Source organism: Nicotiana sylvestris, chromosome 5 (genome assembly GCF_000393655.2).
Source record: "Nicotiana sylvestris chromosome 5, ASM39365v2, whole genome shotgun sequence".
Lineage (NCBI taxonomy): Eukaryota > Viridiplantae > Streptophyta > Magnoliopsida > Solanales > Solanaceae > Nicotiana > Nicotiana sylvestris.
Window position 1 is genome coordinate 127,120,077 of NC_091061.1, and position 15,206 is coordinate 127,135,282.

General features: G+C 41.1%; 1 protein-coding gene across 1 annotated transcript; it reads right to left on the reverse strand.

The window, feature by feature from the left end:
- Positions 1–805: 805 nt before the first annotated feature.
- LOC138869287 (secreted RxLR effector protein 161-like) lies at positions 806–2,132 on the reverse strand. The gene is made up of 2 exons (XM_070146893.1): positions 1,800–2,132; positions 806–880 (listed from the first exon to the last, which is right to left on the reverse strand). The coding sequence occupies exons 1-2, from the start codon at positions 2,130–2,132 to the stop codon at positions 806–808; spliced, it is 408 nt and encodes a 135-aa protein (XP_070002994.1).
- Between the last annotated feature and the right edge of the window lie 13,074 nt (positions 2,133–15,206).

The window sequence follows — 15,206 nt, forward strand, 5'->3', positions numbered from 1 at the left end:
AATTGAATGAGTCAATATGAAAAAATAAGTAAGGTCATCTAAAACTTGGATCAATTTTTGCTTCGTAACGAGAGGCGAGGCTAGAATTTGAAGTTTATGAGTTCTAAGTTACCGTCAAACCTATAGCTTATTATAATCACTGAGTTCACAGTTGAATATTTACATATATATAATGAATTTTCTAATATAAATATTAGGACTAAGCAAAAGCTACTGAGTTCATCCGAAACCCATAATTTATACTCTACCCCGCCCCTGTGCATAACTTTTCAAACATAGAAAAAAAAAAAAAATTGTGTTTGATTTGATACATAGAACCATGGCAAAGAAGGAAAAACTTTTTATATTTGGGTTGGAAAATTGTAAATTATTAAAAACAAACAAGCGGATTGCGAAAAGGCTATATAGAGTTAAGTTACGACACATTATTTATCCAAATTTTTTCCAAATAAATTTTGATGTACTATGACCCGATCACTTGTTATTTCAACCTGTTTAAACCAACTCAAATTTGGTATATTTGACACCCTTATTTGTATGTGCAATGAGAGGAGGATGAGACCATTAATTAGTAGTCTATACTTTCAAAAGTATCTTGTTTGGGGAAGGCTAGCCTTTTCTATCAAGCGTTTTGGTATTGGATCCGTGGCGCTCCTGTTAACATAAATATAAATTAGATTCTATTCTAATTCTTTATTCTTAAGAGAATCCCCCACCCGAATCATTCTTAAGACAACCAAGCTCTCTCGAATGAATTCTACTCTTTCTGCTTTCGAGCTACACCGGAGGCAAAATCTTTTTCCCACTACTCGTTTCTTTCACAATCCTTTTTCGTAGCAAAAGTATTTACGAGTTCTCCAGGGAAATATGCTGGTTCACACTTAAATGCAATAGTGAAGTACCATACATGAATGTAAAAGAAAGAAGTGACACACATGCAAAACTTATCCCACATATATAAACCCTCAAGGATGTCACTTTAGAAAGTTGATCATAGTAAGTAGTTGTTACGGAAGCCAAATGTATATAGTGTGAATGAGTCACAACTACTATACCAAAAAATATGACAGTCACCAAATAATAAATAAGACAATAAAGCAACAATAAAAGGAACACCAAAATTTACGAGGTTCGGCCAATTTTGCCTACTTCCTCGGACACAACCAATATTTTATTCAACTCCAAAAGTACAAGTGAAATAATACAAAAGAGAGAAGATATAAATGCCTTAAGAAGATAAAAATGCAAATGAGAGGTGTGTTTAAATCCTAAACATATGACCTTCTTTTATAGGGTGAAGTACCAACCAAAATTGGTACTTCACCGATGTGGGAGTTCTGCCACTCAACAAATCTCCACCTTGGCAAAATTCCACATCTTCAATTTTCTCTCAATAACAAATTTTGGTTGTGTCTTCATCTTCAATATTCAGTGTTCAACAATGTTGATCAAATCCAAACAATGTTGAAACTTGATGCAATCACCACTTTTGTCAGCATATCAGCAGGATTCTCTGTAGTATGAATTTTCTTCACCGTGACTCCACCTTCTATGATTTCTCGTACGAAATGATACCGAACATCAATGTGCTTCGTCTTTGTATGATAAACTTGGTTCTTCACTAATTGAATAGCACTTTGGCTATCACAAAAAATTGTGATACTTTTTTGTCCAATACCAAGCTCTTTTAGCAATCCCTGAAGCCAAATTACCTCCTTCACAGCCTCTGTAATAGCCATGTACTCTGCCTCTGTTGTAGACAAAGCTACTGTTGACTGCAAAGTAGACTTCCAACTAACTGGTGCCCTTGCAAAAGTAAACACACAACCAGCAGTTGATCTTTGTTTGTCCAGATCACCCGCAAAATCTGAGCCACAATATCCAACTACAGATTGATTTCCTTCCTGCTCAAAAACTAACCTAAAATCTAAAATATTATGAATATACCGTAGAATCCACTTCACAGCTTGCCAATGCTCCTTTCCTGGATTATGCATATATCTGCTAATAACTCCAACAACTTGTAAAATGTCAAGTTTCGTACAGGCCATTGCATGCATCAAGGTACCAACAACATTTGTGTATGGTACCTTTGACATATACTCTCGTTCAGCTTCATCTTTTGGCGACATAGTAGTACTTAGCTTAAAATGGGGAGCAAGTGGAGTACTAACTGGCTTAGTCTTTTCATATATGCCAAACCGTTGTAGTACTCTTTTCAAATATTCTTTTTGAGATAAACAGAGTTTCTTTGAATGTCTATCTCTTATTATCTCCATGCCAAGAATTTTCTTTGCCTCACCCAAATCCTTCATCTCGAACTCCTTCTTCAGTTGAATCTTCAACTTATCAATTTCTTCCGAATTCTTGGAAGCTATCAACATATCATCAACATATAGGAGAAGATATACAAAGGAACCATCTTTAAGCTTGTGCAAATACACACAATGATCGTATTTGCTTCTCTTGTACCCTTGCCGCAACATAAACTCGTCAAATCGCTTGTACCATTGTCTAGAAGATTGTTTCAATCCGTACAACGATTTTTCAAGTTTGCACACCATATTTTCTTTTCCAGCAACTTTGAATCCTTCTGGCTGAGTCATGTAGATTTCCTCCTCCAAGTTTCCATGTAAAAACGCAGTTTTTACATCCATCTGAACTAGTTCCAAATCCAATTGTGCTACCAAAGCCAACATAATTCTAATGGAGGAATGTTTTACAACTGGAGAAAACACTTCATTGTAATCAATTCCCTCCTTTTGAGCATATCCTTTGGCCACCAATCTTGCTTTGTAGCGAACATCTACTTGGTTAGGAAATCCTTCTTTCTTTGCAAATACCCATTTGCACCCAATTGCTTTCTTTCCCTTCGGGAGATTGGCCAATCTCCATGTATGATTCTGATGAAGGGACTGTATTTCATCATTCATGGCAATCCTCCACTTATCTTCTTCTGAACTTTGGACAGCGTCTTTATAAGTAGTAGGAACATCATCAGCTACAATTGAGGTTGCACAAGCAACCGTCTCTATGAGACGAACAGGTTTCGTTATTGTTCTTTTTGGCCTGCTGGTTGCTATTGATTCAAGTTGTTGTTGAGGTTCCTGAGTTGGAATCTCCTCTACTGGCTCTCCTTCCAGAGGGTAATCTTCATTTGTTTCCTCCTCTGCTTCTTGTGTAGGAAAAATAAATTTTCCCTCAAACTCCACCTGCTTAGAAGCACCTTCATTTTGTTTGGTATCTTCTGTTACCTTATTTACCATAGCAGATTCATCAAAGGTAACTCCATTCTGTTGTGGTGTATGTCTAACAGTGAAGTGTCGGACGATGCCATCATTTTCACAGACCTTATTGAAATGATCATTTTTGTATTCACCTCCATTGTCTGTGCGAATACACTTGATCCTCCTGCCTGTTTGATTCTCCACCATCGTCTTCCATTTGAGAAAAATTCCCAGCACTTCATCTTTGTTTTTCATTGTATACACCCACACTCTTCGAGAAAAATCATCAACAAAGGTTACAAAATAGTGCTTCCCACCCAATGAAGGTGTTTTGGAAGGACCCCAAACATCAGAGTGTACATAATCCAAAATGCCTTTAGTATTATGGATCGCTGTACCAAATTTAACCCTTGTCTGTTTCCCTTTGACACAATGCTCACAAAACTCCAAGTTGCAAGCCTTTACTCCTTTTAACAATCCTTGATCTGATAGAGTTTTCAAGGATTTTCCTCCAGCATGTCCCAAGCGCATGTGCCATAGCTTGGTTGCTTCTGCCTCTTTGTCGTCACTGGATGTCACTGTCGCTGTCCCAATAACTGTACTGCCACGATAGCGGTACATATTATTATTCTTCCGATTAGCCTTCATTACCACTAGTGCACCGGAGCATACTCTCATCACTCCATTTTCTGCAATGATTTTGAACCCTTTTGATTCTAGGGCTCCCACAGAGATGAGATTCTTCTTCAAATCCGGTACATATCGAACATCTGTTAATGTTCTGATCATTCCATCATGGTTCCTTAATCGTATTGAACCAATTCTATATGAGGTAAGAGGGTTGTTGTCTGCTATGTGGATGACTCCATATTCTCCTTCTTGAAAATCCACGAACTAGTCCTTGTTACGACACATATGATAGCTATAAACCGAGTTCAACCATATGTCTGATGATGTTGATGGCTCTATTGTAACTAATGAGAAGTCTGAATCATCACAATCAGCTACATTTGAATCCATAATGTCCTTTTCATTGTTATGTTTGGTCTTATTCTTCAACTTCGGACAGTCTTTCTTCCAGTGCCTTTTTTCTCGACAAAAGACACATTCATCTTTGCTGGGTCTAGATCTTGACTTGGATCTTTCCTTCTTTGTCCTCGTTTGATTTTGAGGACGACCTCTCACAACCAGTCTTTCTCCTTCTTCGCCCTTCTGTTTTTCTCCCTTTCTTTGTTCATAGCTATACAAAGCCGAACAAACTTCTCTGAGAGAAATTTCGTCATTTCCATGGAGTAGAGTAGTTTCAAGGTGCTCGTACTCATCAGGAAGTGACCCCAACAACATCAAGGCCAAGTCACCATCATCAAAAGTTACATCCATATTTTGCAAATATGTGACCAACTTATTGAAACTGGTGATATGTTCATTCATCGTGATACCAGGAACATAGGTGAAGCAAAACAGTCTCTTCTTTATGTACAATTTATTTTGACTGTTTTTCTTCAAAAATTTATCCTCCAGTGCTTTCCATAATTTACTTGCAGAAGTTTCTTTTGTGTATGGATATATCTGCTCTCTAGTAATAATAGGTTAAATCTAGGTAATTTGGCGATTGTTTATGCTCCCACTTGATTATATTCCAATATCATAATATGGTTAATTGATGAAAAATAGACTCTAATTGTGAATTGTATATATTGCAGGATGAGGAGCCTAGGTAATGCCTTAAACAGTTGTGATTGGAACCATTTTGGAGCAAGAAAGACCCCTCAGAGCTGAGTATGCTTGAAGACGAGGAACAAAAGTGATGAAACACAGAACTGGACATGCGCGCCCAGGTGAGCATCCGCGCTACTTTTAGCATGTCCATGACAGAATCTTAGCCAATTAGCGCGGCCAGATGCGCGTCCAGGTGCGCGGTCGCGCTAGTCCAAAATCCGGGAAGAGTTATTTAGGGGCAGAATTGAAAATCTGGAGGAAAACTCACTTAACCTATATAAAGTCAAGCTCGCCCAAGGAAGAGAGGAGAGTTTTTTCATAGTCTAGTGCAAGAAATAGAGAGACAAGAGGCAAGGAGGAGATTTGACCATCAAGTTCTTCTTTTCTTCTCTTGGTTTTTGCTATTTGGGATGAAATTGAATCTATTTGTGATGAACACTAGCATGAGTAGCTAAAACCCATTGTTCTAGGGTCATAGGTGAAACATGAATGTTGTTGTTTGAAGTTTAATTTGACAAAGTTGGTTTATCATATTGGGTTGTTTATTAATTCTGCTTTTAATTATTTTGCTGAGTAGCTAACAGTGAAATACTATCTACGAATCTTTAGTTGAACTCGAAAGTGGGAACTTTAGATTGCATATAGAATTAAAAAGAGCAAGTTCTTGAACCTGGGCCTCGGGGAACGGATTAGCAATTGGGATAGACATATACCCAATTGTCTTGCTTGGTTGAAATTCAGGAATTGTAAATGCATTCTTGTTAATCTTAATTCCATAGACATATAGGCATTGAGTTAACTTGAATAGGCGAGTAAGAACTCGATAGATTCTTATGAGTAACATTAACCTTGTCAATCAACAACCCAGGTAAATCAATTAGTCATTTTAAGCTAAGAACATAACACGATTGTTAACTAGCCTGTGACTCTGGAATATCCTCTCCTACTGTTTGTTACTTGAAATTGTTATTTGTTTGGTTAATTGCTCTAGTTAGATTATTGCTTGGTAGTTTAGGTAGTAAAACAATTACATCTCTATTTTATGAAAAACCTCTTGGATAGACAAATTAATTGAGTTTGAATTAGTCAACAGTTAATCATAAGTCTTCGTGGGAACGATACTCTACTCACTACTCTATTACTTGACGATCACGTGCACTTGTGTGAGTGTTTTTGGTCGTAACAAGTTTTTGGCGCCGTTGCTGGGGACTTAGAAATTAGCTACTTGACTGAGTTGAGCTTTTATTATTTATTTATTCAAGTTTTAATTTTCAGTTCACTTTGTTTGTGCCAATACAGGTTTTGTTTTCTTGAATGCGAAGAAGTAGAAGTGCAAACAATCTCCTACCTCTTGATCCCGAAATTGAACGAACACTTCACAGATTGAGGAGGGAGGTGGACGCTAGAACTAGAATTGAAAGAGAGTTGGACATCGTAGTTCAACCACAGCCAATTGAGATGGCAGGTAATGAAGAACATGCGGTGATCGAAGCCGCAAGGCCCAGTCTGGCCAATATGACTCAGGCTATTATGAAGCCTGATATCACTGAGCATTTTGAGCTAAAACAATACATGGTGCAGATGATCCAATCCACAGGGTTATTTGTGGCTTACCTCATGAAGACCCGCAGAGGCACACTCAGAATTTCTTGGAAATTACAGACACTTACAATTATCCGAACGTTTCCAAGGACTATGTCAGGCTAACACTTTTCCCCTTTTCACTGATCGGGGAAGCTAAGGAGTGGTTGAATAAGGAGCCAGCGAATTCAATCCGCACTTGGGATGATCTGTCAAGGAAATTCTTAATCAAGTTTTTTCCCACTAAGAAAACAAAGATATTGAGGAGTCAAATTCTTGGGTTTGAACAACGAGCTGGCGAGACACTTCGTCAAGCATGGGAAAGGTACAAGAAGATGCTCAGAGACTGTCCTCATCATTGCCAGACGGGTGAGGTATTAGGTCACACTTTTTGTATATGAGTTAGATGATGCTTCAAAGATGAATCTTGATTCAACTTGTGGGGGTAGTTGCATGGCCAGACCGTATAGTGAAATCTAAATCTTGCTGAATAACTTCACTGCTAATGATAATAACTGGCAAGGTGATGGTGATTCACGAAAGGCAGTTAGGCAAAAATCAGCTGGATTACTTGAGCTCGACGAAGTGTTAGGCATGAGAGCCGATATTGCAAAGCTGGCCAATCAGATGACTAGGATGACAATGCAACAACCACATATAATGAAACATGTACAACAAATGACTATTTGCTGCGAACTCTGTGGCGATAGTCATATGAGTGATATGTGCCCCCAAATCTAGAATCCATCTATTATGTGGGGCAACAGAACAGAGGTCCACCGAATCAGCATGCACAATACGTGAATTCTTACAATCCAAATTGGAGGAATCACCCCAACTTCTCATGGGGTGGAAATCAGCAGTATCAGAATCAGCATAAACCCTAAGGGAGTTTCAATCAGCCTCAGAGACCACCCCAACAAATGGAAGAAAATACCAATTATTTGCTAAAAAAGTTGTTGATTGACAATCAGCAACTCAGGACCGACTTCAGAAATCTTGAGAGGCAAATGGGGTAGTTAGCAACAAATCAAAACACTAGACCTACAGGCGCTCTCCCCAGTGATACAGAAAAGAACCCTCAAGTGAATGCAGTTACACTTAGAAACGGGAGGGAGCTAGAGGAAGTGCCAAAGAAAAAGAAAGACAAGCACATACCTAAGGGAGAGTTGATCCCTAAAGTGACTCCCAGCCAAAGAATACTACTGAAATTCCAGAGCTAGTGGAGGACCCAAAGCCACCACCACCTTTCCCCCAGAGATTGCAAAAAAAGAATGATGATCGCATGTTTACAAAATTTCTCTCTATGTTGAGCCAGGTTCAGTTGAATATCCCACTTGTTGATGTGCTTCGTGAAATTCCAAAGTATGCTAAGTACATAAAAGATATAGTGGCTCACAAGAGAAGATTAACTGAATTTGAGACATTGGCACTTACTGAGGAGTGCACTTCAAGGGTCCAAAATAAGCTCCCTCAAAAGCTTAAGGATCCTGGCAGCTTCACGATTCCCGTGCGCATTGGTAATATCGATGTGGGTCGTGCTCTTTGCGATTTGGGGGCGAGCATAAATCTGATGCCCCTGTCTTTGTTCAAACAATTGGGCTTGGGAGCTCCAAGGCCCACTACTGTGATGTTGCAGCTGGCTGATAGATCGATAGCACACCCTGAAGGGGTGATTGAAGATGTGTTGCTGTAGATTGGAAATTTATCTTCCCTGCTGATTTCATTATCCTCGATTATGAGGCTGATGAACTGGTTCCAATCATATTGGGGAGACCTCTCTTAGCTACTGGTGATGCAATTATCAAAGTGCGAGAGGGAAAGATGATTTTGAGGGTAGATGACGAGGAAGCAGTTTTTAATGTCTATAAAGCAATCCAACTTCCCCGCTACTATGAGCAGCTCTCAATTATATCTGTTATTGAGGCTGGTGAGCGGATTCATTATCCGAGTGTATATCTAGACGATTCTCTAGAGAAAACAATTATGTTGCTTGATAGCCTAAGAGATGAGGAGGAGGTTGAGGAGATGATGCACATCCTAGATATATCTTGTGTGTACATGCAAGGGATACACCCCTTTGAGCCTTTGAATAGGCCAGAGGGACCTCCTCCAAAGCCGTCAATTGAGGAAGCCCCAAAATTGGAGCTTAAACCTCTTCCACCTCACCTACAATATGCTTATTTGGGTGACTCTGACACTTTACTCGTTATTGTTTCTTCTGACTTGTCTAAATTGCAGGAAGAAAAGCTGTTGAGAGTGCTACGTGAGCACAAGCGAGCACTTGGGTGGACGATGTCTAACATTAAGGGCATTAGGCTAGCCTTTTGTATGCACAAAATCCTCATGGAGGACGGACACAAGCCCAGTGTAGAGCAACAATGCCGACTCAATCCAATCATAAAAGAGGTGGTAAGAAAAGAAGTGATTAAGTGGTTTGATGCATGTATTGTATTTCCTATCTCAGACAGCAAATGGGTAAGCCCAGTTCAATGTGTACCCAAGAAAGGGGGATGACTGTAGTAGTTAATGAGAATAATGATTTAATCCCTACAAGAACTGTCACCGGGTGGAGAATTTGCATTGATTATAGAAAATTGAACAATGCCACCCGGAAGGACCACTTTCCCTTCCCCTTTATTGACCAAATGCTTGATAGATTAGCTGGGCAGGAGTACTACTGCTTCTTAGATGGTTACTCGGGGTATAATCAGATTGCTATAGCCCTAGAGGACCAAGAGAAGACCACATTTACGTGTCCTTATGGCACGTATGCATTCAAGAGAATGCCCTTCGGTCTTTGTAATGCACCTACGACTTTTCAAAGGTGTATGATGGCCAGTTTTACTGACATGGTTGAGAGGTTTTTGGAAGTGTTCATGGATGATTTTTCTGTGTTTGGATGTTCTTTTGATAACTGCTTGATGAACCTTGATAAAGTACTTGCTAGGTGTAAAGAAACTAACTTGGTGTTAAATTGGGAAAAATGTCATTTCATGGTACATGAAAGTATAGTTTTGGGGCACAGGTATCCAAAGATGGTTTGTAGGTGGACAAGGTAAAGGTGGAAGCGATTGAAAAGTTGCCCCCACCGATATCTGTCAAAGGCATTCGCAGTTTCTTGGGCCATGCAGGTTTTTATCGTCGTTTCATTAAAGATTTCTCGAAAATTTCCTCTCCCTTGTGCAGGTTGCTTGAGAAGGATGTCGCCTTCAAATTTGATGCTGCCTGTCTGAAGGCATTTGAGGAGCTGAAGGGAAGGTTGGTGACTGCACCAATCATAATTGCTCCGGATTGGGAGCAGCCATTTGAGTTGATGTGCGATGCGAGTGACTTGGCTATTGGAGCTGTTTTGGGGCAACGGAGAAATAAAATCTTCCACTCCATCTACTATGTGAGCAAAACTCTGAATCCAACTCAGATGAACTACACAGTCACTGAAAAAGAGTTGATTGCCGTGGTGTGGGCGTTTGACAAGTTCAGGTCATATCTAGTGGGGACCAAAGTCATCGTCTACACAGATCATTCAGCTATCAGATACCTATTTGAGAAGAAAGATGCCAAGCCGAGACTGATTCGGTGGGTCCTCCTCTTGCAAGAGTTTGACCTAGAGATCCGAGATTGCAAAGGAACAGAGAATCAAGTGGCTGATCACTTATCCAGATTAGAAAATTGGAACCATGTAGCTGAAGGGGGTGCAATCAAAGAAACATTCCCTGATGAGAAGTTATTGGCAATCACCTCAAGCACAACCCCATGGTATGCAGATTATGTGAACTTTATTGTAAGCGGGGTGACACCACCAGAATTGACACCCGATAATAGAAGAAGGTTCCTGCATGATGTGAGGCTTTACATGTGGGATGAGCCATTCTTATACAGGCTTTGTGCATATCAGTTGGTGCGAAGATGTGTTCCTGAGGAGGAGATGAATGCCATACTTCATAGCTGCCATGCCTCGCCATACGGAGGTCATCATGGTGGAGACAGGACCGCCCAGAAAGTGCTACAATCAGGTTTTTATTGGCCAAAATTGTTTAAGGATGCACACGCCTTTGTTAAAATGTGTGACAGGTGCCAAAGAACCGAAACGATCACAAAGAAGCACGAGATGCCGCTGCAAAACATTCTGGTAGTGAAGCTTTTTAATGTTTGGGGAATTGACTTCATGGGTCAGTTTTCGTACTCTAATGGTCATAGGTACATCTTGGTGGCAGTCGATTATGTGTCTAAGTGGGTGGAGGCCATTTCTCTTCCCACTAATGATGCAAAGGTGGTGGTAAGCTTTGTTAAGAAGCACATCTTCACACGCTTTGGAACTCCCAGAGTGTTGATCAGTGATGGAGGAACGCATTTCTGCAACAAACTGCTGAATAATGTTCTTGCAAAGTACGGAGTCAAGCACAAAGTTTCCAATGCCTATCACCCCCAGACGAGCGGTCAAGTGGAAGTGTCAAACAGAGAGGTAAAGCGGATTCTTGATAAAACAATAAGTGCAAATAGAAAAGACTGGGCAGGAAAGTTAGACGACGCATTGTGGGCATATCGAATTGCATACAAAACTCCCATAGGTACTTCTCTGTATAAGTTAGTTTATGGGAAGGCATGTCACTTGCCCGTCGAACTTGAACACAAGGCCTGTTGGGCAATTAAAAGCTGAATATGGATGGAGACTTGGCTGGCGAGAAGAGGTTGCTGCAACTCAACGAGCTTGATGAGTTTCGTTTGCACGCATATGAAAATGCCAAATTGTATAAACAGAAGACTAAGAGGTGGTGTGACAAGCACATCCAACATCGAGAGTTGGGCCAGGGCAAGAAGTTCTTTTGTTCAATTCAAGGTTAAATCTTTTCCCAGGAAAGCTTAAATCTCGTTGGTCCGACCCTTTTGTTGTGGTAAGTGTGAAGCCTCATAGAGCTGTGGAGTTGCGGGATATGAGTTCAACTGGTACTTTCTTGGTGAATGGTAAAAGGATAAAACATTACTGGGGTGGTGACTTTGTACGTCACAAGACCTCGGTGGACTTGACGGATGCTTGAGAATGTGTTGAGTCGTGCCGCGACGTTAAATCAGGCGCTAGATGGGAGACAACCCATTAAATTATTGTAACCGTTGTGCCACGATGTTAAATAAGGCGCTGGTTGGGAGGAAACCCAAAGATAGTAGTAGTGTTAATTTTATGTTTTAGGAAGAGCTAACCAATGCAGATGACAAAGGGCAGGTGCTAAGGCCATCGAACAGGGTAAGAACAGGTGAAAAGTTGAAGAAAAAAAATCGCCCAGGTGCGCGCCCGCGCTACTGGACGCACTAAACTGCAAAGTTTCTGTCTTGGCCGCGCACCTGATTGCATTGTTGAACGCTCTACTAGTGCGGCCGCGCTACCGGACGCGCTAGTAGCTCTTGGGTTCTGTATTGGACGCGCTAAATCTAGCGCGCTCGCGCATCTGGGCGCGCTAGTTCCGGCGTTTTCAAGTGTATTTTTAGTTTTTTATTTTTTTTTATTTTGCTTATTCTTTAGACTCAATTACCCCTTTCCCCCATCTAATTAATGCCCCCTCCCCCCCGGTACCTGAACCCCTATTCAACAAAAGAAAACCCCTCCCCCATTCCAACTCAAACACAAACAAACCCTTCCTCCAAACACTCCTAAATCCACCCGTCCCCCATCTCACGACCCCCCCCCCCCGAGTTCACTAGCATCTTCCCCATTCTCCTTACCACAGGTATGAGCCCTAGTTTCTTTCATTTTGTTATTTCTCTCTCTATTTTTTTCCAGATTTTTTGGTTGTATTCTTATGCCTATGTTGTAGTAGTTGTGCTTAGATTTTGTAGAGAAATTGGTGCAAGATGTTGTAGTGTTGGTGGATGATAAGTATGGGGTGGAATCCCACTTGATATGTGATGTTGGTGAGTGTAAGTGGATGATTCATGTTCTAAAAAGTTTAAAAAGGGGTTGTGAAGGCCTAATGCCCACAAGGTGTTTGTGGAAAGGTATATAGTTTGTGACCCCTTATGCATGTGAAGTCTGAGTAACCGCATTGAGTCACAAAATTTCTATTGGGTTGTGCTAATGTGTCTCCGTTTTTCAGGCATCATGACTCCATCTAAGAAACAATGCACCACAGGGGCCTCGTCGAGTAGCCAGGCTGGTTCATCTAGGTCACGAGGGGCTGCACCTGCACGCTCCTTTGATAGTTCCAAATTTGTTTCGGCCAATGCTCAGGCCCGCTTTGCGGAAAAGGCTCGTAAAAAGCCAATTCCGGAGAGAGGTATTCACATCAGACAGCTCCAGAGACACTGCCCTCACATGTACGAGGAGTTGGTGAGGCGGGGGTTGCACACATTCATCAATGAGCTCGGTGAGGGCAATGCAATGGTTGTGCAGGAATTTTATGCGAATGTGGCGGAGCATGATAATGGAGTAGTCACGGTGCGCCGAAGGGCAGTGAATGCTTCTATTGAGGCGATACGGACGGCCTACCAGCTGCCTCCACCTCTGGTTGGTTATGATGACTTCTATGAATACGGCCGCAACCCAACAAATGAAAAGTGGGCGCGTGGTCTGGATGGACTATGGGGAGAAGTTTCACTCCTCAGCACTCACCTTTGAAGGGAAGTGTTGGTTGTACCTCATAAACAACCGCTTGATTCCGTCTCACAATACTACAGAGGTCAATGGGCCCCGCGCTGCGTTGATTTGGTACTTTGTAAATGGTCACGACTTCGACGTGACCAAAGTGATGTATAAAGAGATATTCGTCCGCAGCCAAGTCAAAAGGTATGAGTTCTTTTTCCTTTCTTTAGTTACTCAACTATGCAGGGATGCTCAGGTGCCCGAAAATCTAGCTGTGGATGGGTTGGTGAAAAGGAAAGGCCAATTCCATGTTGATAAGGTGACCACGGGCAAGGAGCCGGGAGTAGTAGAGGAGGAGGCGAGAGGTGACCGGTCTGCGAGTAGTAGCTCTGATGATTCTCATGAGGAGAGGATGCTGAGGAGAACATGGGGACAGCACCGCAGGCTCAGGAGCAAAATGTGGCAGTAGCAGGACCATCTGGGACGACAACATCTTCAGGAGCTACCCGGGTGTCCCGTTTTACTGCGATGGAAGTAGAGATGGCTGGTTTGCGAACCTCCATGACTAATTTGGGCACTCGAGTAGATGCGGTAGCTAACCGACAAGTGAAGTCGGAAAAGAAATTCATGGGCTGGCTGCGAGCTTTGGGTCATGCGTGCCACGTCAACCCAGACACCGTCTCCGACCAGGAGTGAGCCTTCGGGGAAGTTCCTTTACCTCACTGCTCTTTCAAATTTTAAAACATGGGGACATGTCTTCATTTTTAAGTGTGAGGTGGGGATTCCTTCATTGTATGTATGTGATTGTATCAATTGATTGTTGGTTTTGTTTTGTTTCATTTTGCTTTGATAATTTTGATGCTGTTAAGTAGGAATCGTTAGTTTAAAATAGATATATGGCTCGTCCCGACGATAGATCCCTGTCGACGGGGTTCTTGAGGGACTGAGTCGAAAAAAGGGCAAATATGTAGACTCTTCCTGATGACGGATCTTGAGGGAAGTTAGTCTAGAGAAAACACCAAAAATATTTTTTTATTTTTTTTCTTAGATAGTGTAGCAACTCCGCCTTGGTTTTTCTTTAGGCCATGGTTCTTTTCCAAGGGTTTAACTTGAATCGGGTATAGGTAGTTTTCTTTTTATTTTGTAGATTAGGTTAATGGGCTACGAGCTAGAGAATCATAAGAGAACCCATAGCGTTGACACACCTGAACACAATAGACCCTAGAGTCTAACGCTTAGTCTTATTTGTTGAATCTCACTAAAATGCCTTAATTTGTATGTTTGTTGCCGAATTGAGTGCTCGTAACGGAGCGTCTTGATGAGCTGATCTGGAATGAGTCTTATGCCATGTGTGGTGAGGTTTTTGTGTAGTCTATGTATTGTACTTGTGTCTAGAACTTGCCCGATATGTGAGTTGAAGCGGAAGTTTAGGTGATGCTCGATTTGAAAAATGATTTTAGGCTTTCTTTGATCTTTTTGAACTTAATTGCTTGTCACAAATAAAATTTGTCCCTAGTTAACCCTTTTGAGCCTATGGACTTTTGTTTGGCACCCACATTACGAGCCTATACCCTTTTTGTTCTTAATTGATATTGTTTTGATCCTTTTACCTCTTAAAGCACTTTAATTGTGAGATGAGCGCTAAAAGAAGTAAGAAGGAACTAATGTGGGGTGGCTTTTGAGTGGAACCAATAAAAGGAAGAAAGATGCACTTGTTTTGTAAACTAATACACCACTAGCGGAAATTGAGTGAAAAGAAAAAATAAACTGAGAAAAAAATAGAGAGGAATACATTGTGTCTTGTTCCAGCTAGTGGGTATGAATTAATATAGTGCTTAAAGAAGAAAGGAGTATTTGTAGGGTGATATTGTTTATGGAAGTGAAGTGGGTTGAAGAATTGGCGCTAAAGTTGCTCATGTGATGTGTTAAAGTGCTTAGGAGGGTTAGTCCATATTCCGAAATATATCCTACCCGTCCCTTAGCCCACATTACAACCAGGAAAAAGTCCTAATTGATTTTGGGTCGAGCAAGACTACATTAGTAAAGATTTATATTAAGGGCAAGCTTATGGTACCAATTGCATGCATGTGACTTCTTTTGTGAGG

What these genes read in the sequence shown, in the direction of transcription:
- LOC138869287 (XM_070146893.1), bottom strand. Translation starts at nt 2,132, where the DNA reads ATGTCGCCAAAAGATGAAGCTGAACGAGAGTATATGTCAAAGGTACCA. An exon ending in TTACTTTTGCAAGGGCACCA is followed by an intron (nt 881 to 1,799) that starts GTTAGTTGGAAG and finishes ATTGCATTTAAG; the next exon opens with TGTGAACCAGCATATTTCCC.